General features: G+C 50.8%; 6 protein-coding genes across 6 annotated transcripts; 2 read left to right on the top strand and 4 right to left on the bottom strand.

Annotated features, from left to right (window-relative positions):
- Window positions 1–426: 426 nt before the first annotated feature.
- Window positions 427–2,321, bottom strand: PFLUO_LOCUS9428 (tRNA pseudouridine synthase 1; the record flags this gene model as incomplete). Its single annotated transcript, XM_073787254.1, has 4 exons — window positions 427–661; window positions 717–1,931; window positions 1,984–2,187; window positions 2,245–2,321. 4 exons carry the CDS (start codon window positions 2,319–2,321, stop codon window positions 427–429), a joined length of 1,731 nt encoding a protein of 576 aa, XP_073643428.1.
- Window positions 2,322–2,850: 529 nt separating this feature from the next.
- On the top strand, window positions 2,851–4,349 carry PFLUO_LOCUS9427 (uncharacterized protein; the record flags this gene model as incomplete). Its single annotated transcript, XM_073787253.1, has 3 exons — window positions 2,851–2,945; window positions 3,001–3,096; window positions 3,161–4,349. The coding sequence occupies 3 exons, from the start codon at window positions 2,851–2,853 to the stop codon at window positions 4,347–4,349; spliced, it is 1,380 nt and encodes a 459-aa protein (XP_073643427.1).
- Window positions 4,350–5,281: 932 nt separating this feature from the next.
- PFLUO_LOCUS9426 (uncharacterized protein) lies at window positions 5,282–13,336 on the bottom strand (the record flags this gene model as incomplete). Its single annotated transcript, XM_073787252.1, has 11 exons — window positions 5,282–5,370; window positions 5,434–5,490; window positions 5,550–7,627; window positions 7,683–7,734; window positions 7,792–8,355; window positions 8,417–8,616; window positions 8,670–8,773; window positions 8,830–9,729; window positions 9,782–12,500; window positions 12,551–12,704; window positions 12,757–13,336. 11 exons carry the CDS (start codon window positions 13,334–13,336, stop codon window positions 5,282–5,284), a joined length of 7,497 nt encoding a protein of 2,498 aa, XP_073643426.1.
- Window positions 13,337–13,851: 515 nt separating this feature from the next.
- PFLUO_LOCUS9425 (uncharacterized protein) lies at window positions 13,852–14,643 on the bottom strand (the record flags this gene model as incomplete). Its single annotated transcript, XM_073787251.1, has 3 exons — window positions 13,852–13,929; window positions 13,990–14,386; window positions 14,483–14,643. The coding sequence occupies 3 exons, from the start codon at window positions 14,641–14,643 to the stop codon at window positions 13,852–13,854; spliced, it is 636 nt and encodes a 211-aa protein (XP_073643425.1).
- Window positions 14,644–14,906: 263 nt separating this feature from the next.
- PFLUO_LOCUS9424 (uncharacterized protein) lies at window positions 14,907–16,220 on the bottom strand (the record flags this gene model as incomplete). Its single annotated transcript, XM_073787250.1, has 1 exon — window positions 14,907–16,220. One exon carries the CDS (start codon window positions 16,218–16,220, stop codon window positions 14,907–14,909), a length of 1,314 nt encoding a protein of 437 aa, XP_073643424.1.
- Window positions 16,221–21,084: 4,864 nt separating this feature from the next.
- Window positions 21,085–21,990, top strand: PFLUO_LOCUS9423 (farnesyl cysteine-carboxyl methyltransferase; the record flags this gene model as incomplete). The annotated part of the gene is made up of 1 exon (XM_073787249.1): window positions 21,085–21,990. The coding sequence occupies one exon, from the start codon at window positions 21,085–21,087 to the stop codon at window positions 21,988–21,990; it is 906 nt and encodes a 301-aa protein (XP_073643423.1).
- Between the last annotated feature and the right edge of the window lie 88 nt (window positions 21,991–22,078).

The raw sequence follows: 22,078 nt of genomic DNA, 5'->3' as shown, positions 1-22,078 counted from the left end.
ACGTGGCTGACATTGCGTTCGATGGAAAAGAAATAGTAGAAGACTTTTTGCACCGAGCTGACTGCTGCTACGCTGCCGTGAGAAAGAGGGATCTTGCGCAGTCTATTGCGAGCGAAACCATTTTGAACGGACCCTTTATACGTTGGCCGGGAATGGAATTCGTCCCGCTCGACTCCATATTTGCGGGGCTCGGTGCTCTTGAGGCCGACCTCCGACCTGGTGTGTGGTGGATCAGCATCATCTTCAGGTCCCGCCGTTTCCTTATGGCGAGTACGTTAAAGAAGGGCCTACTTTTTCCTTGCGGGATTATATAGTGACTGACTGTGGCGTAGATGTTAATTTTGGTTGATGACGGAATAGAGACACCTTTCTCATTTCATAACAGTGGGTATGTCTAAATCGTACAAGCTCTGGACTCTACAGATATCAATTCCCTTCCTCGCCGCCATCCGGAATTCCCCCCTCATCCTCGGACGCGGACTCAATAGCAGCGAGTGCCTTCCACTGAGACTTGTCCTTTTTGCGTGATGTGGACGGGGCCGAGCTGTTCGAATCAGCAGAAGGTGCCACAGCGAGTCGAGCAGCCGGGATTCCACCGGAGGTGACATAGAGAAAATACCCTTGGGGGAAATGATCAATGTGGTTGAAGAAAGCGCCGAATCTGCGTGCACCAAGTTAGAAAGAATTCCTCGCAAATGGAGATGGGGGTCGCATACGCATTCAGCTGCTCCTCCTCCCGGAATATCCGGTCGTAGATCTCTCGCTGTTTGAACTCGTTCATCTCCTTGGAAAACTTTTCAAAGTCAATTGGGCTCCTTGAGAGTCCCTCAGCCCTTGCATTGTAGGCGCCAAAAATAGGGCGCTCCAGCAAAAGTCCCAGGCCCGGTGCCTTGGGAATGGCAATGCGGTCGGGTCCGTAGGTGTCCTTGATGCGGTCAGGGATACAGCCGCAACGAGTGACCAGAGCGGCCATTGCAACCATTTTGCGGATCTGGTGCATCATGAAACTCTGGCCATGGACTTTGAGACTGAGCCATTCAGTGCCATTAATGATGATCGGGGTGGGATTCGCTTTGAATGATTTGATGTATCGTTTGGCAGATGGGTCACTGTATGTTTTTTGAATGGTGTAGTTGTGGAAGTTCGTGGTGCCCTCATAGAGACTCAGGCATTCTTGAAGGTGCGCGACACGGGAAGCCGGTACTCGGTAAGTGCGTTTCGCCGCTGTATAAGCCGCTTTGACGGCCTTGACGGTATCTTTAATGAGTCGTTCACGAGGATCCATCTGGTAGGGTTGGTCCTGAGGAGTCTCGGATGACTGTTCGGTAGCAGATTCCTGTTGAGAGGGTTGTGTTTTTGCCGGTTCATCAGTCAATTCAGCGTCTTTCTCTGGCTCTGCATCCTGGCTGTCATCGAAGTAAAGAGCCTTTTGGACAACCTTGCGCACATCCTCCGGGACATTCTCCAAGATAGGTTTGATGTGCTTCTCATCGACATCCTCCCAAAACCCTGCAACATCCTCTTGTCGAGCCTTGACTTCATCCAGGTCGCCGGCTTGCTCAGCAAGCTCCACAATCTTCCTTCCAAGGTATGTGCTGGGATGCGGCGGGAGCAGACAGTGGCTCGGTAGCAAATACTCATATACCCGAGAGTCACACATCTGGTAGCAGCTGAAACTCTTGGCAGTGAGCTCGAGGCCCCAAACGCGAATCTGTGGGCTGAGCTTGTCATTGATCTTCTGGACGATGTCCGGATCCTCAACGATCATCTTCAGAGACACGACATTTCCCGCCGCATGTACACCTTTGTCGGTGCGTGCACAACGCACGAACGACGACTTCTTCGGGTCCGAGGCATTGGCTTTCGATATGGCGCCGGCGGCAACCAAGGCCGTGAAAAGATCGCCCTCAATAGTCTTTTGTGAGTCGTTCCTATAAAATCAACGTCAGCACTTAGCACAGTACATAGATTAAATAACTGTACATCTGCATGCCAGCGTAGCCCGTCCCGGAGTATCCCATCAACACCGCGACCTTCTTTTTGGGTCTCCGCTCCTCATTCTCAATCTCCTCTTTGGAAAACTGTGTCGCATAGATCGGAGCCTGGACCCCTTCCCCATTCTCGATTTTTCGGCGTTTGACCTCTTCTTTCTCTTCAAGGCGCGCTCGCTTGTCTGTCACCGACCGACTGTCTCGTGGTTAGTCAGTACTGCGGAGGTCGAGGGATGAAGTCCACGCAGCTTACCTCCATTCTGCCCGGCCCATATCTCGTTTCTTACGGCCTCCACCAGCGCGGCCTCCGCTTCCTTTGTTATCGGCCATTGTGTTTGTGAGAGGATGTCTGATAGCTCGGCGCGAGGTGTTGTCTTGAGTAAAAACGTGCGCCGGGGGAAGAATAGATTGTTGTGTCGAGCAAATGTAAAGGAGGAATGGTTAGCGAATGGAGTTCTGGATCTGAGGGCTATCCCTGTCAGACACCGCGGGAAAAAGAACGAGGCTGGCATGAAAAGAGTCGCAGAGCAAAACGAAGCGCAGCCGAACATTTTCCATGGTCAATCTTACGCTAGTGCGGAATGGGCGAGCTTCCTGCCTCAGGCATATATTAGCATGTGACCTGTCCTATTCATCTTTGGTCCCATTAAGAGCCTCATTCATTCACTGCACCCCGGCCCTTCTCTCATTCTTCACCAAACCGGGCGTCCAGCCTATAAAGCCAACTGCCCTTAGCTAGTTTCGGTGCACATCTCCGAAGCATGCACGTCTGACCCGCCGTCTAACTCGCGCGACCTGACGCCTTGCGCTCAAAGCGATCGCTGCTCGGGACAGCTTTCACTCCGCCCTCACAGCAGCCATGGATCTCGCCAATACGCTCATCCGGAGCGTGGTGCGTGCGTTCTATGAAACGCGCCACATCCTGGTCGTGGATGCGCTCTTCCTGCACTCGGTGTACGATGCGCCCCAATGGATCTGCTTAGCTTCTGGCTGACCTGACCTGCTGCAGTCTCCACGCCGAAGATCTCGCTTTCTTGATGGGCATGCAACAGAAGGACCTTCGCAAGCTATGTGCGCGACTGCGGGAGGACCGTTTACTCGCAGTGTATGTGTTTGGTCCAATGCATGTCCGAATATAAGCTGATTTTGGAATTCTTCGTCATACACAGGAGTACGCGTGCCGAGATTCGCGATGGTTCAACCCGCCCGGTCAACCGTGACTACTACTATATCCCGCTGCACCCCGTCATCGACGCGATCAAGTACAAGGTGTCCAAGTTGACGTCGACAATCAAGGCACAGTACACGCCGAGCGAAGAACGCAAGGAGTACATCTGTCTCCGATGCGGAGCCGAATGGACCGAGCTGGACGTCCTTAGCCTTGTCTCGGAAGAAGGATTCGAGTGCCAGGAGTGCGGCGCCACCCTAGAGCGGACGGAGGATGTCAAGGGTGTCGAGGGCATAGACCGCACCGGCCACGAGAAGAACAGCAAGCTGATGGCGCAGTTGGACAACATGCTCAAACTGCTGAAGCAGATCGACTCCGTCGAGATCCCGCCGAATGACTTCGACACGGCGTGGGATCACAAGGTAGAGGTGCCCCGCAACCAGGCCACACACCCAACGCGCGCGGTGATTCCCGTTGCGGCCAAGCAACAGGATCTTACGCGCGGTCACATCAAGACAGATGCGGCGGCGTTGGAGATCTCGCTTACCTCGACCGAGGAGAAGAGTGCCGCGGAGCAAGCCGAAGAAGCCGCTCGTAAGGCTGCGGTGGAGAAACAAAACGCGCTCCCGGTCTGGCACACACATTCTACCGTCAAGAACGCCGTGCCTGGAGGTGCCGGGGCTCAGAATGACGCGGGTGTCTTCGTCAAGCCTGACCTTGGCGACGAAGACCAGAAACCCAGTCTGGATGCCCTTGACGACAAGGTTGCCGCGTACTATGCGGCGATGGAGCGCGAGAAGGAACTGCAGGAGCAAGAAGACGCCAGCAGTGAAGAGGACTCGGATGATGAGGACGAGTTCGAGGATGTAGGCGGCGTGTCTGGACCAAGTGGACCAGGCACACCTGCCACAGCCGGTGGTGGTCCTACCAGCGCCCCCACTTCCTCTACACCCGGTCTTGCTGGTATCAAACGCGAACATGACTCGGCGTCGAGCGTCAGCGCGCCTCAGTCGTCTGTCGATACGCCCTCCACGCCTGCCGATGACGGACCCGCCGCGAAGAGGATCAAGTTTGACTCCGAGCTCACGACCGAGCCTGCGATCAAACCTGACCCCGATGCGAAGGTAGAGCCCGCAGTGAACAATGAGGAGGAATCCGATGAGGATGAGGATGAGTTCGAAGACGTCTAACGAACCGACCCCGACAACGTGGCATGCTTTGGCATGCTTTGGTACAGCAGGATAAGAAAACACGAAAACAAAACTGGATGCCTTGGGCGCTGGCGCCTGGGGTAATGAGAACAATCGGTTTATCTAGAGGAACTTCTTTGTACAATATCATAAAACTATGCTTTTCTTCCCTACCGTCCTTCAAAGTAAACAAACGTCAAACATTCACTCTCTACATGTAGACACACACGCCTGCGACTTCGGCATAGGATTCCATAGACAAACGCTGCTACAGGAGTATCCCAGCGTCGTTGCTTTAGTCTACAGTCGATGCTAGAAAGAAGAAAGAAGAAAGAAAAGGAGAGCGATTCCCGATCCTGCGCACTCCATTCGAGCAAGCAAAATCTACCTATTCAATCCATTCGTTTCATTCACCCCAAAACGCAACACAAGCAAGCCCCAGGACAGATAAGTAAGACAGGATATGGAAATCAACCCAGAAAAAGAGCAAGGAAGAGCCCTCCTCATTAAGACTCCCACAGCGAAGATTCCATTTGAATGAATCACAAAACACAAAAAGAGGTCAATTGCTCACTCATGAGCAAGATGGACAACAGGATAGGACAGGATGGGAGAAAGTTCTAGTACACCATTTTACCGGGGGGTCAATCCATCCCGAACCGGTAAAGGATTTGAAAACGCCGGGTCTATGAAGCAAAATAGCAGCAGCGCGAAGGTCAGAAAAGGGTGGACGGTACGTCGCAGACAAGAAGGAATATTCAAGGTTGCGATGCAAAGTCTTCCTGATATGAAGCCAAGAATCAATCATGTACGGAGAGAAGAGGGTGTTGATGTGTGTAATCGTAAAATCGTTGCTTCGTGTATCAATCCATCGCTGAGAACGTTCCATATGGGCGGCAAAAAAGGCAAAGGGTTTCTCTGGGATGGTTGGCTTAAGGCGATCCCACGAGTCCTATTTCTTCCGAGTCGCTACCCAAAGGAGAGTTGTTTTCCCATTCCTCTGCAGAAGGCAGATCAGATTCTGGAACATTTGCAAAAAGAAAAGGTTAGACAGGGAAGCTGATGCGAAGAAAGAGGAACATACCAGAAATCAGTTCTTCAGGGGCATCTATAGTCATCCGCTCGAGGAACACTACCGCGGCTAGGCAAGAAAATGTTAATAGCCATGCAAGGAGAGGGCACGAAAAAGGGTCTTCTTACAATTCGTCTCCTGGATAACCTTCTTGTCCTCCTCTTTGCTGTCATCGTAGAAGGTCTCCAAGCAGTGGTTAATGACCTGGATGATGGCCTCCACAGTCCTGGACTCAATGGTCTGAACGTCACTATGGAAGAACGACTTGTCGATCTTGTTCACGCAAGCAGTCATCAATTCGCGAGCAATGGAAGAGCACCGAGCCTGGTATTCATCGTCGGTCTCATCGGTATCGGTGAAAAGCAAGGTGCTGAGAGCGCTGATTGTCGCATGCCGCACATTTCTGTCCTTGTCAATGAGAAGAGTGGGAGCCCAGTCCGGAATCCTTTCCATGGACAACTGAGTGAAGTAATTGCGGTCAAGGTTGGCACGCTCGTTCGACAGGCGGCACAGATGGGTGAAGAATTCCAAGTGTTCCAAGCCCCCGCTGTTGTTGATAGTATCCACTCCCTTGGCGACGAAGTCGATCATGGCGATGATTCGCTCTTCATCAGGGGAGCGTCTGCAAAACAAGATTGTCGAATCCAGGAATGGTGTGCAGAGATCCGCGGGAGACACTCTCAAACCGGCCTCCAGTGTCTGACAGATAGGGCCCAGGAGACCCATCTCGGGTTCTGCTTCGAGGAAGAGAGAAAGAATGTTCCGACAAGCTTGAGTATTCACCCAGTGGTGATGTGTGATGATTTTGGTCAGGAGTATGAGCGAACCGTCCTTATCCAAAGACTTGATGAAGGAACTCTCGGTCAAGTTCACGGAGAACCTGCCGTCAGCTGACATAATTCGATCCTCATCCTCCACAGTTGGCGGAAGAGTAAGGTCAATCCTCTTGAAAAAGAGGGAGCACAGGTCTAGAAGCTTTCGGTGGGAGAAGCGACGACCCTTCTCGAGCAATCTGCAGTAAGTCGAATAGTGACCCCTCAGTCTCTTGCGGTCTTCCCCTTCGAGCCAGATTATTTCGAGGCATCTCATGAAAATACCTTTGTCTAAAAGAACCCTCATGGCCCATGGACCAAACTCAGTAAGCATGTTGAGGAACTCATGGTAGTCATCCCACGGACGCGGCGCACTTTGAAGGGCAGGCCACAAGTTGTCCAGCAATTCAGCTACTTGATCAAAAGCATATTCGAAGCGCGAGCGCCACATCTTTTGATCGCTCTCATTGAGGTCAGAGTCCTTGGACGTCGTGTGAAGTTGCTTCAGAGCACCAACGATAAGCATAGATCCCTTGACCCGAACTTCCGAGTGGAGCCCCCTAAGGATGAGGTTGCGGATGGAAGTGGGTCGTCCACACACCCAATCCAGCAGCCGATACGCAGCGTACGGGGTCTGGCCGAGGATTTGAAAGATTTCGGTAAAGAGATTGTCCAGTCCCATGGCATCTTTCGTCCGCGCCACGAGCTGCTCGAGTGTATCCATGCCGACATCGACAGCCAGTCCGATGACCTTTTCTCGATTTGGGGTGGGGGCCACGGTGTCCACGCGTCGCAATATCTGTTGCACGAAAAAGGTGTAATAGGGGTCCAAGAGGCAGTAGCTTCGTACATAGAGCTCGTTTTCGATGGCGATATGGTTTCCGAACACGGTGGGAATAGGCACGTGGGCAGGGACATTGCGCTTTGCCGACCGGAAGACGCCGTTGGATTGCTCCATTGTTGACACGCGCTGGTAAAACAGCATGTAGGCGTTCCAGACCTTGTTGAGCCGAACACCATTGACAGAGTGAGATTCGCTTGGGCCGCCGAAGCATTGGTCGGCGATGGCTGCCACATCAAACCTGCTGACGTCGGAGTCGTTGAATTCAACCCACGATGGCACGCTACTGGCCGTTGGTCGCTCACGCATGTAGGAGTAATAATGACCAGATTCAGCTGTGCCGGTGTGGACGAGAACACCGACCAATTCAAAGACGTCTGGCTCAATAGAGGCGTCCGGATCGGAAAGGTATTCCACTTTGAACGGGGCCATGTCAATGCGATGAGGGAATTGGAACTCGTCGTTGATCTTGCTTCGCATCATGGTCACCATGTCAAAGTCAAACCGCTTGAGGTGGAAGATGAGATTGTCGGGGACATCTTTCAGGCAGGCTCTGTCCAAGAATCAGCAAAAACAATCTCGGTGAACAGAAGAGTTTCCCAGCTTACCGCTTGACAGCATCAACATGCCGTCCGCAGGAAGTGCAAGAATACTTGTTGTCTAGTTCGAATTCTTAGCAAAAGGTTTCCAGTCATGATCCCAGTCTGCTTCACTTACCTCCCTGCATGACCTCGCCCTCAACATACGCCTGCAAGCTCTCCTCGAGACTCGCCTTGCCCTTGATGTCACACTGAATAGCCGAGAACGGCTCCAATCTCTCCGATATGTGCTCACATTCCTTGGACTTGATCTGCTGAACCAGCTGGCCCCCATAGAAAGAGCGGAACTTCTTCTTGTCTTCAGGGTCAAGAACCTGAGCCTCCCAGCGGTCGAAAAGAAGGTTGTAGAACTCATCAACATCCATCTGGATAGTGACATCAATAGCCTCGTTGTCGTAAGTCCGAATGCTGTCCACAAATTCCTGTGGTTCCAAGCTCTTCATCCAGGTCTCTTGCATCCATGAAAAGAGTCTCTGGGTCTCGTAGAGCAACCTTTGTGATGAGCCGGGATCTGCGGGATGTAGTCCCAGGATGAACTCCCGGAATTCGACATTCATGAAAAGCTGTGTCATCAAGGAATTCAGATAGCAGGTATTGGAGAGATTCCTGAGACCAGCGTAACCTTCTGGTGCTCGAAGCATTTTCGATCGGTCAAGAGCCGAGCTTGAAACGTAGGTGTAGTCTGTGAATGATTGGGAGGATTAGCGCGCAAAGAACCTGGGCTCAGAGAGATCATGACATACCTCGTGGGACGATAGCTTCCATCTGGTCCAAAACGTTCGCGTAAACATCGTCGCTGCGTTTGCAGAGAAGGTTGATGATGTTGTAGAGCTTCTGGCGGGTGAGGTGATGCATGACAGGAGTTTGTGGAACGATAGGCTCCGACGATTCTAGCGACAAGTCCGGGAAGAGGTAAGTGCTGAGAATTTTCTCGGCGAGGTGACTGGAGAGGACAAATGAGTACAGATGCAAGGTATTTGGGTCAATGAAACTCACGGCGTGTCTATTCTGGCTTGGGCAGAATCAGCCAGATCGAGGCACAGTTCCAGCAAATGAGCAAACCCAAGGATCAGGTCATCGACGGGTTCACGTCCGACAAACTGTTGACAGGTTAGCTAACAGGAGTATCAATATGTCGGGAAAAAGAAGAACAAACCTCTTCGGTGCGATGGCTCAGCATGATCTCACTCCACTGCTTGACGTAGTCGCCGAATATCAAATCCCGGGGTGATTTCTCGGCGACAGATTGAAGCACCCAGAGAGCAGTCCTGAAAAACTCTGCGGACTGGGAGGCATGCTCTGTGGTCTTTGGTATGTCTTGAACAAAAGCACTCCAAATCGTAGCAAGCATATCAATCCGAGCAGGATTATCGAGGGGCGATGGATTTTCCAGATCCTCAGTCGTCAATTTGGCGGACTGCTTGAACGGCTTCGAAGGACTACAGGTCATCTTAATGCGCTCTGCGATCTCATGGCGGATTGGCTGACGACATTCCTCCAGCAGAAGAGAGCACAGGAGCTCGTCAAATTTCACCTGTTGCTTGACAGCGCTCCAGAACTTCTGGTCGCCCAATGAGCCTTCGATCAAGACCCCGAACGAGTTGCATATCAATCGCTGGATATTGATACTAGGAACGGTGCTAGAAGACGTATGACGGCCTATATCAATGAGGTCGACAAGCCGCTGTACGAACAAGGCGGGATCCTGAACCAAGCTGTCCTCATCATTGGCCGGGTGATAGACAGAGAGAGCGACCACAAGGCACTCGACCGCACTGGTGACCAGGAAGAACTTCATAGAATGTGCGGCGAGAGATTCTAGAAGCCCGTCACCAGCCAGGAATGACACCAGGACCTGGATGCTATGCGCAACGAAGGTTTGTTCAGGAGAGACCTCTACCGATTCCTCACGCAAACACGCTGACAGGGTGTTCATAGAGTAGAGAGCATTGAACGGTTTCTCGAGAGGAAACAGTTCCTTGTCGCTTTGGGACTCGGACCTAACAAGCTGGCGAACTCGATCCTGCGGAGGGAAAACGACGAGGAAATCGTAGATCTGCAAATGTCAGCACCAAAACAAGAAGTCACGACAATAGGCCAGTTCTTACCTCGTGGGCCAGGTCATCTTTAAGATCGAGAAGTTCGTAGAGTTCATCGAAATGTTTGAGCACCTCCGCATCAACGGAGGTAAGAGGTTGGTGTCTTCCACCTCGAGCCAATTCCGGGGCCTCTGGGACTTTACGAAGAATAAGCAGCCCAGATAGAAACTTCAGATCCTTCACAAGAGCTTCTGGATCCTTGAGTAGCTCTACATTACGTCCACCGCAGATGGCGGCAAACTTGGAAAAGCCGGTGAGGTGAGCGAGCCGCTCGACGAGTTCTGCCGCTGTGGCGAGATCACCGATCTGCAAGATGCTGACACTGGATCTATTGGCGCCATCGAACCATTGATAGGAAATATCAACGGGGTCGCCTTTGAGGGGTCGGTCGGGCAGGCGGGGCGGCGAGCGTTGCCGGGGGCTGTATTGCGGGCGAGTCCTCAATCCGTGCAGCAGTTGCCGCAGAAAAAGCAATGAGCGTCTGAATCTAAGCTCCTGCGCTCCGATTCCTCCTTGCGAGCTGTCTATATCCATGGTGCCATCGCTAATGGTGGAATGACTGCTCGAGGACTTCAGGATTCCAGCAGCTGATTTGAGCTGGTCAACACAACGCTCGACAATGGAAATATGGGTTGCCTGCACGGCTGAGCGTGGCGATCGGCGAATGATGTTGTGATCCAGGTAGACTTCAATCGCGTAGTTGGTTGCCTCGGTTTCAATGGAGCCAGTGGGTGCGGTCAGAATGAACTGCCAGACCCGCTCCATACCAGGAATTGTCACGACCTCATTCTCACTGGCGATGGGAGGAGGATTGAACCGGACATCGTAGTGAATCGACTGCTTGGCGAAAGCTAGCACTTCAGGTGAGTAATCCTCGGGGAGCAGTGCTGGTAAGTAATCCTGAATACATCGCTCGACGAACGTGTTTGTCTTGCCAGTGCGACCAGTGACGGTACACAGCATGTCCCAAACGGCCATGCGGCCTTGAGGAATAAGTGTTTTGGACATGAGGATTCCGTTCCAAAGGGTATTTCCGAGGTCTGAATCGATGGTATCTGGGGCCATGTCAATGAGTCGAGAAAGGATCTGCACGCGTGAAATGAAGCCGTGATGGGAGAACGGATCGCCGAAGTTAACCTGTCCTTCGCCAACAATGTGGGCAAATTCCGCGATCACAAGCCGTGTCAGATCAAACTCGGTTGCCAGCTTCCAAATCTCTTGTGTACCCGGCATAGGGACGAGGGCGTTCAACGCCTGGATGCTTCCAGCAGTGAATTCGTTCATCTCGGCAATATCCTGGATGCAGCGCTCGTACATCTCCATTTTATCAAGTTCGCTAAGTCCAGCCTTGAGAAACTCCCTGAGCTGCGTACTGCCGAACTTCTGCATCATCGTCTTTTGCTCCACGGCAAGATCCGTAGCGGCAGCGCTCTCCCGAATAAGGCGCACGCATAGGCGTAGAGGAATGGGATCCACATGTTCGGCCTCGGATAAGTCGTAGCGTCCCTTTTCAAAATGCTTTTCGCGCACATTCTGCAGGAGATGGTGACAAAAGTCAACGATCCGCGAATCAAACCGCTCCAAGGGAAACTCCAGCAATTTTGAACAGACGTAAAGCAGGGCGGAGGATGCAGAAGCGTGCATGGGCAGCGTGCGCATCAACATCGACAGGACTTCGGAGATGGTTCGGCTGTCTTGGCTTTCAGTCACGGTCTTCCAGATGATGTCCGTATCAGCATCTGTGTAGGAGGAGGTCACAACCAAGAACCCGACGATGTTACTGCTGCGGCTGATCAACTGTGGATGAGAATCGACGCCCACAAGATAGTCTACCAGTTTGCTGTCGCGCAGGAAGCGAACCAAATACTGGATAAAAGGCAAGGAGACACCCTCTGGGTTTTGAGCGAGATGCTGCCGCCAAATCCCAACCAAATCAGACTGCATCGTTTCCACGCCAAGCACTCGAAGCTCCATGCGACCCTCCATGATGTGTTTCTTGAGAATGCCAAACCTCCAAGCCCACCAGAGAATCGATCCGCTTTCTTCTGAAGTGACGTCTTGCGGGAGAGGTATTGACAGATCAGTTGACAGGCGCTGAAGATATTCGTCGGAGAAATGAGAGAAGGAAAGGTAACTGCGACAAAAGAAACGCAGAAACTGGTCCGACATTTCGCTGTTGAGCCATGACGACTTCTTGGTGATGTGCTCTCGGTACGCCTCGTCCATCATGCGTACTGTCTCATAAAGGGTTTGCATGGCTGCTGGCAAGTCCACAGTCGTCGGTTCATCATTCTGCCTCCGCTCCAAGGTGCGGTCGACCAAAGGGCAAATAACAAGGAAGATGCTGATGAGCATCGTTGATAGCTGTGGATATTTCGGAAGGCGTGGGATGATGAGAGACACGTACTCGGACAGTGTACTGGGGGCATCTATCGGAGCTGCCAGGACCCGATTTCTGATGCGAATGAGAAGATCCACAACCTCGGTATCATGCAGCCGGTCTAGAGTACGAAAGAAAGGGATGTTGGTAAGTTGAATTGTCCAGGCAAGAGGTTGTAGGTATTGCCGTGACGAGCTGTCCGGCAGTTGGATATCTGTTTCGCTGGATACCCGGGTCAGGATTGACGTGTCCAGGCGAATCAGATGAAAAGTAATCCGGGCGAAGTCCACGAAGAATTCTTCCAGCAGACTCCAAACACCTTGCCCAGCGTCCGGTTGAATTGGTTGTCTAGCAACCCTGTTAGCTCGCTTTCCAGGACCCGGGGATGATTATCTCACTGTCGGCGCAGCAAAGCCTCCACCACACTGGGAAGCTCCTCCCAGAATTCATGATCTGCAGCAAACACCGCTGGTGTTAGGCGATCCAGATTGCCCACGCAGTCGTCCAACCAATGTTTTGTAGCGACCAGTACTTCGGCGTCGTGCGGGTCACCTACCCAGCAGGGTCAGCATGCGTAGCAAAGCGAGTTCAACGCCTTTCTCACCTTTATCAATCATCATGCAAATCCTTCCCAAGTTCTCACGAGGCCCCAAGTTCTCGCGCACTCGGGGGAACCAGTTGATCATCGGGACAGAGCCATGAGTCTTGGCGACCTCGGACGCGCCGGGGTCCTGCAATACCTTCTCCAGCGGCCTCCAGCTGGACATGTTGGGATCCTGGCCGATGTCCTCCAGCTCGGCAACTTCGATTTCGGGGGTGTGGTCGGGAGACGACGAGATGGAGATGGGCGCGTCGTCGGGGGTGGGCTGAGGCTCTGGCGCGACCTCCGTCTGCTCGGTTGGGGTGTCTGTGCCGGAGGGCATGTCGGAGGTGGGAGACTTGACGTTGATGGTGACTTTGGAAGGCGGGCGCGCGATATCCGGGGTCTCGTCCATGTCAACGGCAGGCGCGGCCGTCGCGCGGTCATCATCGATCGCCAACGACTCGCTCACTCGGCTTCCACTGTCGAGACGCGGGCGTTTCCGGATCTGAGGGTCCTGCTCTTCCATGGGGCCGCCCGGACGCGTTGATTCTGAGGTAGCGCCAGGCGGGGTGCTAGAGCTCTCTAGCGGGGCTTCAGCCATGACATTTTCCTCGTGGGGATGTGTGGGTGAGAAGAAGGGAGAGGAAGAAAGGGAGAGGTGATGGAATGGGGAGGGTGGGAAGAGAGAGAAAGAGAAGAAAGAAAGAAAGACAAAAGTGATGGGGAGCAGGGGGAGGAGCAGAAGGAAGAGTGAAAGCAAAGAGAAAAGTTGTTGTGAGCGACGACGGTGACGTGGTGTGGAGAAACTCCTGTGCACAATATTGGCTGTTTATGTACCGACGAACAAGAAAGGCTGCACAAACAGGAATAAAGATGAATGAAGATCATTAATCGATCATTGGACACCGTACTGAGTAAAAACAATCTATAAAGTAACGTTCAGCCCGACCACATTGATTCTCCTGCCACTTTGCTAGCGCAGTCTGCAAGACAGATCTAGGGAGTTGAATTATATACATGCAGGAAATCGGAGTAACCCCATAGGATCTACCATACTCTGCTTTACGAACTGTTATAAGTCGATTGGTCTATCTCCCTTTCAACCACCTACCACCCCTACTCTGTCATCGTGGTTTCAATCCGACGGATAATCCTAGCTGGGTTCCCAGCTGCGACGTGGAACGCAGGCACATCCTGTTGGATCACACCGTCAGCTCAACTACTTCATATCCGATAAAAATCCCATCGACTCACCTTGGTAACCACACTGCCCGCCCCAATCGTGCACCCCTTCCCAATCGTCACACCGGGCAAGACAATCACATTTCCACCCAGCCAACAATCCTCACCAATAGTAATCGGCTTTCCAAACTCCGGCCCCTTCAAGCCATTGCGCAGTGCAGGATCAAGCGGATGCCCACCAGAGTACAAGTTGACCCCGGGGCCGAACATAGTTCGCGCCCCGATAGTAATCGGGCAGCTGTCGATGAAGACCGCGTTGGAATTGATGAAGGCGCCCTCGTCGAGTTTTACATTGTACCCGTAGTCGACCCGCACGGGGGGCTCGACCCAGGGCTCGTTCTGGAACAGAGCCTCGTCGGCTGCGGGATCAGATTGAACAGGTGGGAGTGGGGTTTTGTCGTTGGTGATGCTGCGGATAGTTGTTAGCATAGGATATGTTTATGCATGAGATATGAAATGAAGAATTCAAATGAGAGGATGTCTGTCACATTTCTGCGTTACTCACTCTCTCCACAGTTCAACCGACCGCCGCCGCGATACCTCGCCCGCCTCGTTGAAGCGGATGTAGGCGTATTTGCAGCGGTCTCGCTCGGCTTGCAGCTCCGGGGAGAAGGCAATGAAGAGCTCACCGCGCTCCATCTTCTCTTTTTCGGTGGGTTCAGCCATGGTAGACATCCAGCGTGCTTGGACTTTGGTTAATTGCTGACTTGTGTTAGTCCAGGTGGTTTTGGGAAGTGGAGACCCATCTAGGCTTGCGATTACGTACTAGTTCTCTTCTGTACACAGATCGCTTCTATACATAGTCCCTATGTTTTGCATATTGCAGACAGAACGGCGTTGTCGACTCTAATTAACTCAATTGAATAAGCAGGTTTCACTCACAAGCTACAATTTGTTTCCTAATATAAAAGTCGCACCCTAATTTCCCTTCACTTCTGCTGAGACTGACGAATAGATGTCAGAATGATATCAATATCCTTTTCCGCATGATCCCATTCATGCCTGATAAGACGGGCCTTCTCCACGGATCGCAGTGTAAAAGATGCTTTGAACGGCAGTGGCCGCGAATTAAATCCCTGAGTAAAAGCAAAGGGGTCGACTTCACATCGCCTTTCAACTCCATCAACGGTCTCATACGCATACCCGATGTCGAACGCCCATAGCAAACGCGCGAGATTGATGTAAAGCGAATTCTTGGCAATATGCTGCCCTGTACAAACGCGACGTCCAAAGCCGAAGGGTGCGAGGGGCAAAGCAGGGTCTTCAATCCATCTATCAGGGTTGAAGACGTAGGGGTCCTTGTAGACGTTTTCGTCTAAATGGATGGACCAGTGGTTCCCGACAACTGTAGCTCCTTTTGGAATGTGGAAGCCTATATAGGTATCGTCTTGTATGACAGCGTGAGGGATGCCGCCAGCCGAGACGGGGCGCCATCGAAGAACTTCTTTGATAATCGCATCGACGTACGGCAGACTATCCTTATCAGTGAAAGAGGGATAGCCTTCAATGACCGTATCAAGCTCTCGCTGTGCTTTTCGCATTACCTCGGGATAAAGGACCATGGCTAACGTAAATACTTCTAATGCCATGGTTGTAGTATCGCTCCCTGCCTCGTAAATAATGCCAATGTCGTACGCCAGCTCCTTTGTCGACATTCCTTTTGACTCTTTCATGTCTTTCACCTGCTTAGACCAATTCCAGGACGGAGTCTGCTGACCTCTCGTCACGTTGTTGATTTGTAGCTTTGATTCAAATTCGTGAAGGGTGTTTGCGTATCGTTTCCATGGCGCAAGGATATTTGGTAGATAATTTAATACAGGGAGGGCATCTACAACCCACGTTCCAATTCTCGCTGCGTAAAGGAAGTTCTCCATCACTTGATCGATGGCCTTGACTTCTTCTTCAGTTCCTAGTGGAAGCCGACGGCCATAAGCAAGTGCATAGATCAAACTTGAGGAATAGCGATGGAAAATGTCTGAAAAAGTATTGTCAGAGGCAAGCATGTCATGCAGAAGTTGCTTGCTTTCGATATCTTGCAAGGCACGGTAACTCTGCGACACTCGAACATTCAGGTAAGACGCCTGTAGCCGCTGATGAGCGCGCCATTGATCCCCATATGGCATCAAGAGTGTTCGTAAACCCTGGCTGAGATTCTCACCGCCCATGACCGAACGAGGCCGGGAGCTATAGATGTTGCTACGTTTATCGAGAAGATCGTGCGCAGCTTCATAAGTTCCGAGCATAATGACCGTGTTGAGGCCATACTGAAGCCGAAATACAGGGCCGTACTTTTTGGTCCACTCTTGATATACTCTCCAAGGATAGGATTGAGGCGCTTGGTGTAGATTCCCAATAACTGGAAGCGGTCGGGGCCCCGGAGGCAGTCGCTGCCCCTGGGAGTGTTTGAGCCTCGTGTAGATCCAATTAAGAGACAGGGCTGCAACGAGTATAAAAGGTAAAGCCATGTTTCTAGTCCCTAGAATAGATGGTAATTTAAAATGGTGGGATCCAGTTTCAAACCAATTGTACCCCACAGAAGCATTGCGGAGCCAGACTCTGTGTATTTACTTGTAGGGGGTCTCACCTCATCCTGCAATGTGCCAGAACAGCTCAGGTGCGGGGTAATAAGCTCGGACATACAGGCTAGGTCCCGCCAGCGTAGCTACATGGAAGTAGGACGATGCATAGTTTGACAGGGTGTTCCTAATGGTCTCGCAGAAGCATGCAACACTGGTTTTTCGAATCTATGATCATTTTCCGTCCGCTAGCGACATGAATAAACAAACAACCTTAGGCTTTTTGCACGCCTGCCTGCAATTGTCAGACATCGATTGTCTTTAATGTTGAAGCATTCCGGTTCATTCATTATATAAATTCTGGTCTAGCAACAACCAATTCTCCCTCTATTAATTTGCGATGACTGATCTTCTAGGGCCATGTTATGCTCCTAGGAATAGAGTATCGTTTATTAGCTCCTTAATCTGCGAAACACTAGAGTAATTAGATGAAGCCGTTTGAAGATCCACAGTTTTGCCCTCTGACCTTTCCCTGCTAGTCTCATTCTTTCTGTAACAACAGGACTGGCATCATCCATGTGGCCGACGTCGGACCCTACGGAGTTTGCTCCTAGGAACCTTCATGGCAAATGTGGAGTGAGGTCTGTTGAGTTGACTGATCAACCTTTTAACATCCTGCGATAATACATTGGTTTACTCTTTTTCAAGTCTATGAATAAACAACCTTGGCCTTTCACACACCCTCTCTGCAATTGACAAATATCGATCGATTGATTTTAACCTTGCAGAATTATGATTCAATTCATTGCAAACATTCTGGTCCAGCAACAACAATTTCTTTTCACTAATACGATGACCGAATCTTCGCCCAACGGCCAGCTGCTAGCGTCTGGCTGCGGTGTTTAGTATTTAGATTCATGATGGGGTGCATGCACACTTGGCAATCACGTCATCAACCTAATTGTAACTAATAAACTCACTATGACTCAAAGGATGCTGTCCTTGGTAGTTTTTGGTCTTCGAAAAAATTTCTGGCCATCCTGAGCCGTACCTATCACAGTAGGGTCGGTCACTGCATAGGCTCCTTTTGAGACAACCTCGTTCTGATATCCCGTACTTCCCGCCTCCGGCTAGTCAGATCCTTCGCCCCCTTCTGAACACACTTTGTGGATAAAGGTTCCCATCTTGATATCTGCATGTCCACTACGCGCCCCCAGGAATCGGATCTTAGGCCCGCTCTTGATGCGACTTGGGGCGAGCATTTATTCCTAATATGGCAAGCTAGATGTTTCTGGCCCCCACTCTAATATTATTATGAGGATTGTTCCTGCCATTTCCCATCAATGTCTATATTAAGAAAAAGTGATCATCGAGGCCGTTTCTGGCCCCCGTTAAGCTGAAGTTATTAATCCGAAGATGTGGAATCGTCTGGCTATGAAGCAGATAGAAATGCAGGTTGAGGCTCTCTCCAGCGTTCTAAATCTCTTTCCGTGGCAACTAGAATCTCCTCTTTGTTTTCTCTGCCTGTATCCTCAAAATGGGCGCCCAGAGCCTTCTCTTGACTATCTGTCTGGCGCTTTTGGTCTGCCAATCCATCGCGGTTCCCCACGCTGACATCAAGCCAAGGGATAGCCGCGAGCCAAGTATATTACAGGCCCCGAAACTTCAATCGCGATTTCCGGGATTATATTTCAAGGAAGCAGCTGAAAACTGCAATGGGGACCAGTTCGATACCCTGGTAAGGACTGTGGAAGAAGTTATACCATACATGGAAAAGAACAAAGACGACCTCTACAACACACCGGGATGGAACCGCTTTTTTGTCCAAAATGAATACGTTACCAACACAGCGGAACGTATAAAGTCTCCGGGTACGAAGTCTTCGACTAGATTCACGGAAGGAAAGACCTGGGAGGTAAGCTTATTTGGATTCTTGAAATTGTGAATGATAATAACACTATTCCTCATAAGTATCCTACATTCTACCCATACTACAAGATGATTATCAGTAAGTTCAATGATACTTTTCTTTATTTCAAGCCACTAATTCATTTAGACAACTTCAATCAGATCATCAATTTTCCTTTACAAGGAAGGAAAAATTGGAAGGAGGAGATCCAGAAGGATAGGATTACATTGACTTGCAAACATGTCAATATCAAACCCAAAAATAGTTGTGACAATCCAGGCGTGTAAGTGAATGACTACCTAAAGCGTGAATTCTACTAACGATCATAGCTGGGCTACGACATATCACAATGACGCAACCGGTAGAGGTATATATACTTCGCTTGCTTATGTCTTATAAAGGCTAACTATTCCTCTTTAGGTGAAGTTGTGGTCTTCTGCCCGAACTTCTTTAATGACCAGATGACTAAACATCTGAGTCAAATAACACATGGTTATGCATGGCAGATAGATACCTTGATGTCAAGAGAGCATGTCATGGCACATGAATTCTTCCATGCCCAAGCGGCGGTTGGAACTGAAGAGCATAGTAAGCTTCTAGGCTACTAACAATCTTTCCTCACTAACATAAGTTTTAGTCACTGATCTAAGAGCTGAGCTTCCCGGTGAGGGTATTTGGACAAAAGAAGTGGTATGTGTTGGGCTTATTCCTGTCGCTGCAATTGAAGACAAATGGCTAATGATAGGCGGCTAGCCTATCTACGGCGCCGTCAGATGTGCGAAATATGCTTGGATTAGTCTCGACCACGGATCAAAACGGCATAAGGTTAATCCTCAGGTCCAGAGAAATGGTAAGAAATGAATGATCGAAAGAAATGCACGAATAGAAGCTAACAGCTAGGTCCAGCGGACAATTACGCGTGGTTATTTACCTTCAATTGGTTCAACGATAAATTTAGTTGGGGTTCAACTGGGGAGTATCACTGGCCTCGCGACGATTTGAAGCGCGGTTTGCTTGGCCCACGGTCCGGAGCCAATATGACCTCATGGGAAAACACAGACTGGGAGGGTACTACTCCATTAGACTCTGACGATACCACGGGTGAAGATGAAGCCTGGCCGCTTCCCAATTGTCATCAGGTTGGCGGAGATCAGATGAATGTGCACTGCGAATACATGAATGAGCCTTACCAGCAGTGGATGAAGGACCATGGCTACTCCGCCAGCCCGTCTCAACTGCCTTCTAGCACACATCGAGTTTCTAGTACGCCTCTGGTACCTAAACCCACTTCTACGGCACCATCGTGCACCGATTCAAGTGACTGCGCTGGGTACTGTAGATCGGGACAGGAGACTGCATGTTGGGATTCATTCTGCAAATGTGGGCCTATGAGTTCCAAAACGTCTTTGGTATCTATACCCACTTCTACGGCACCATCGTGCACCGATTCAAGTGACTGCACTGGGTACTGTATATCGAGACAGGAGACTGCATGTTGGGATTCATTCTGCAAATGTGGGCCTATGACTTAGCCACTGCTTCTCCCACCACCTTTGCAGCACCATCGTGCACCGGTTCAAGTGACTGCGCTGCGCATTGTGGATTGAAGGACCCTAGATGTACCGAGGGGACCTGGAACTGTGATTCCAATACCGGTATGATCACAAAGTATGGATCTCGATATCCACGAACTGGATACTACTCCCTACAAGCCATTAGATAGTGGGGACTTTCCAGTGAACGGATATTTCATAGATACTACCAATGGTGAGAATTATTACATGTCTTTAGCCAGATTATTTTTGTCTTGCCTTCACCTCGTGCTCAGAAGGAGTATTCACCTCTTCTTTCTTCTTTCCTTTCCCTTATATAAATCAACTAGAAACAATGCGATAAATCTCATATTCTTCTTGAAGAACTGCGTTTCAAAGACTTAAAAAGGCATTGTTTCGCTGCGAGGTCGCTTGGAAGTAGAAAAGACAAGTGAAATTTAACAGACTACATTCACAAATAGCTAATAATGTAGCGCAAACCGACCTTTGAAAAAAGGTCTCCGGCCTCACAAGAACAAAGTGATTCCTTCGCCAAAGCAAAGTAGTTCTGATTCGAGCACAGGAGAAAAGGTGCGTCCCTCGCTAGAAATTGGCCGGGTTACTCCCGATTGGACTAATATTGTCAATTTTACCTAATGAGGAAATACTTCTTGAGGTTGAGATCAAAATTCTCGAGAAAATGACCATGCTTTAAAGGCGATAGGTTCAGCGCAATCCTGGTTTGATAACTTGTGATCGATTGTAATATTACTGTATGCCTCGGCTCAGGGAGATGTTAACTTCATTCGTGGCCTTCACTATAGTACTTCCTACATACTCACAGCCCCCCCTCGCTTGCTTGCCTTGATAAAAATATAGATCAGCTATCTACAATGCGTGGACTGAGTGGTGAAGTGGACTTCCTATTTAGGTTTAGTGTCTTCAATACTCCCCAAACAATATCTTGCTATCGCCGATTGTTCTTCCCATTTCAACTCCAACAAAGAACGCCCACCTTTGAAGAATCGCCGCTGCTGCTGGTGAAATGCGCTCCTCGCACTTCTCGTCCCCCTTCTCCTCTGTCCTCCCCTAATCCTTCTTCCCCTCTCCCATCATCACCGCATCGACCCAACTCAACGCCATCATCACCATGACCTCCACCGCAACCACCTCGAGCGCCCAGCCCACATCCCACGATCCCTCCTTTCCAATCGAGCGCATCAGCACCTCCCAACCCTCCGCCCCTGGCTGGCGGCCTCCGCAGCACACCCACCGCCGCAATTCCCTCTCCCCCACGCCCTCCGAGACTAGCTCCGCGGCGGAGGATGAAGACACCGTGCACGCCTCCAACTACCCAACCGGCAACATGTCGCTGTCTGGAATCTCGCTGCGCGCATTCCTGCTCGGCGTCACTCTAGGCCTCTCCGCATGCTCGACCCTCTTCCTAGTGGCCGTCTACCCAACACCCCTCTGGCGCGCCCCGTTCTTCATCTCGGCACTGAGCCTCTTCCACTTCCTCGAGTTCTTCGTCACGGCAAAATACAACACGAGATATGCAACTGTCTCTGCGTTTCTCCTCTCGTCGAATGGATGGGCGTATAATGCCGCGCATGGATCCGCGCTCGTGGAGTGTCTGCTCTCGCAGCTTTTCTGGCCCAATACCTCAATTATTCCCGGTGTCTTGTCTACGACAGCTCTTGCCCTGGGCTTTATTCTCATGCTCGTTGGCCAAGTGACCCGCACCCTGGCCATGGCGCAGGCTGCGAGCAACTTCAATCACCATATCCAGGTTGAGCATAAGGAGGGCCATGTGTTGGTGACACAGGGGTTGTATCGGCTCCTGCGCCATCCGAGCTACTTTGGGTTCTTTTGGTGGGGGCTCGGGACGCAGCTTGTACTGGGGAATGCGGTTTGCCTTGTTGGGTATGCGGTCGTGCTGTGGAGGTTCTTTTCTATTCGGATTCAGCGCGAGGAGAACTTCTTGGTTCAGTTCTTTGGGGAGGAATATATTCGGTATAGGAAGACGACGCCTGTGGGGATCCCTGGAATCCGATAGAGGCAATTGCATAGAGATGATGGGTAGAATAGATGTTCCGGTCAATGAAAAGTGAACATGAATGGCTTGGTATATGTGGTTCGGTATA

This window comes from Penicillium psychrofluorescens (genome assembly GCF_964197705.1).
Source record: "Penicillium psychrofluorescens genome assembly, chromosome: 6".
Lineage (NCBI taxonomy): Eukaryota > Fungi > Ascomycota > Eurotiomycetes > Eurotiales > Aspergillaceae > Penicillium > Penicillium psychrofluorescens.
Note: the sequence above shows the minus strand (reverse complement) of the source record. Positions and strands in the feature narration are given on the sequence as shown.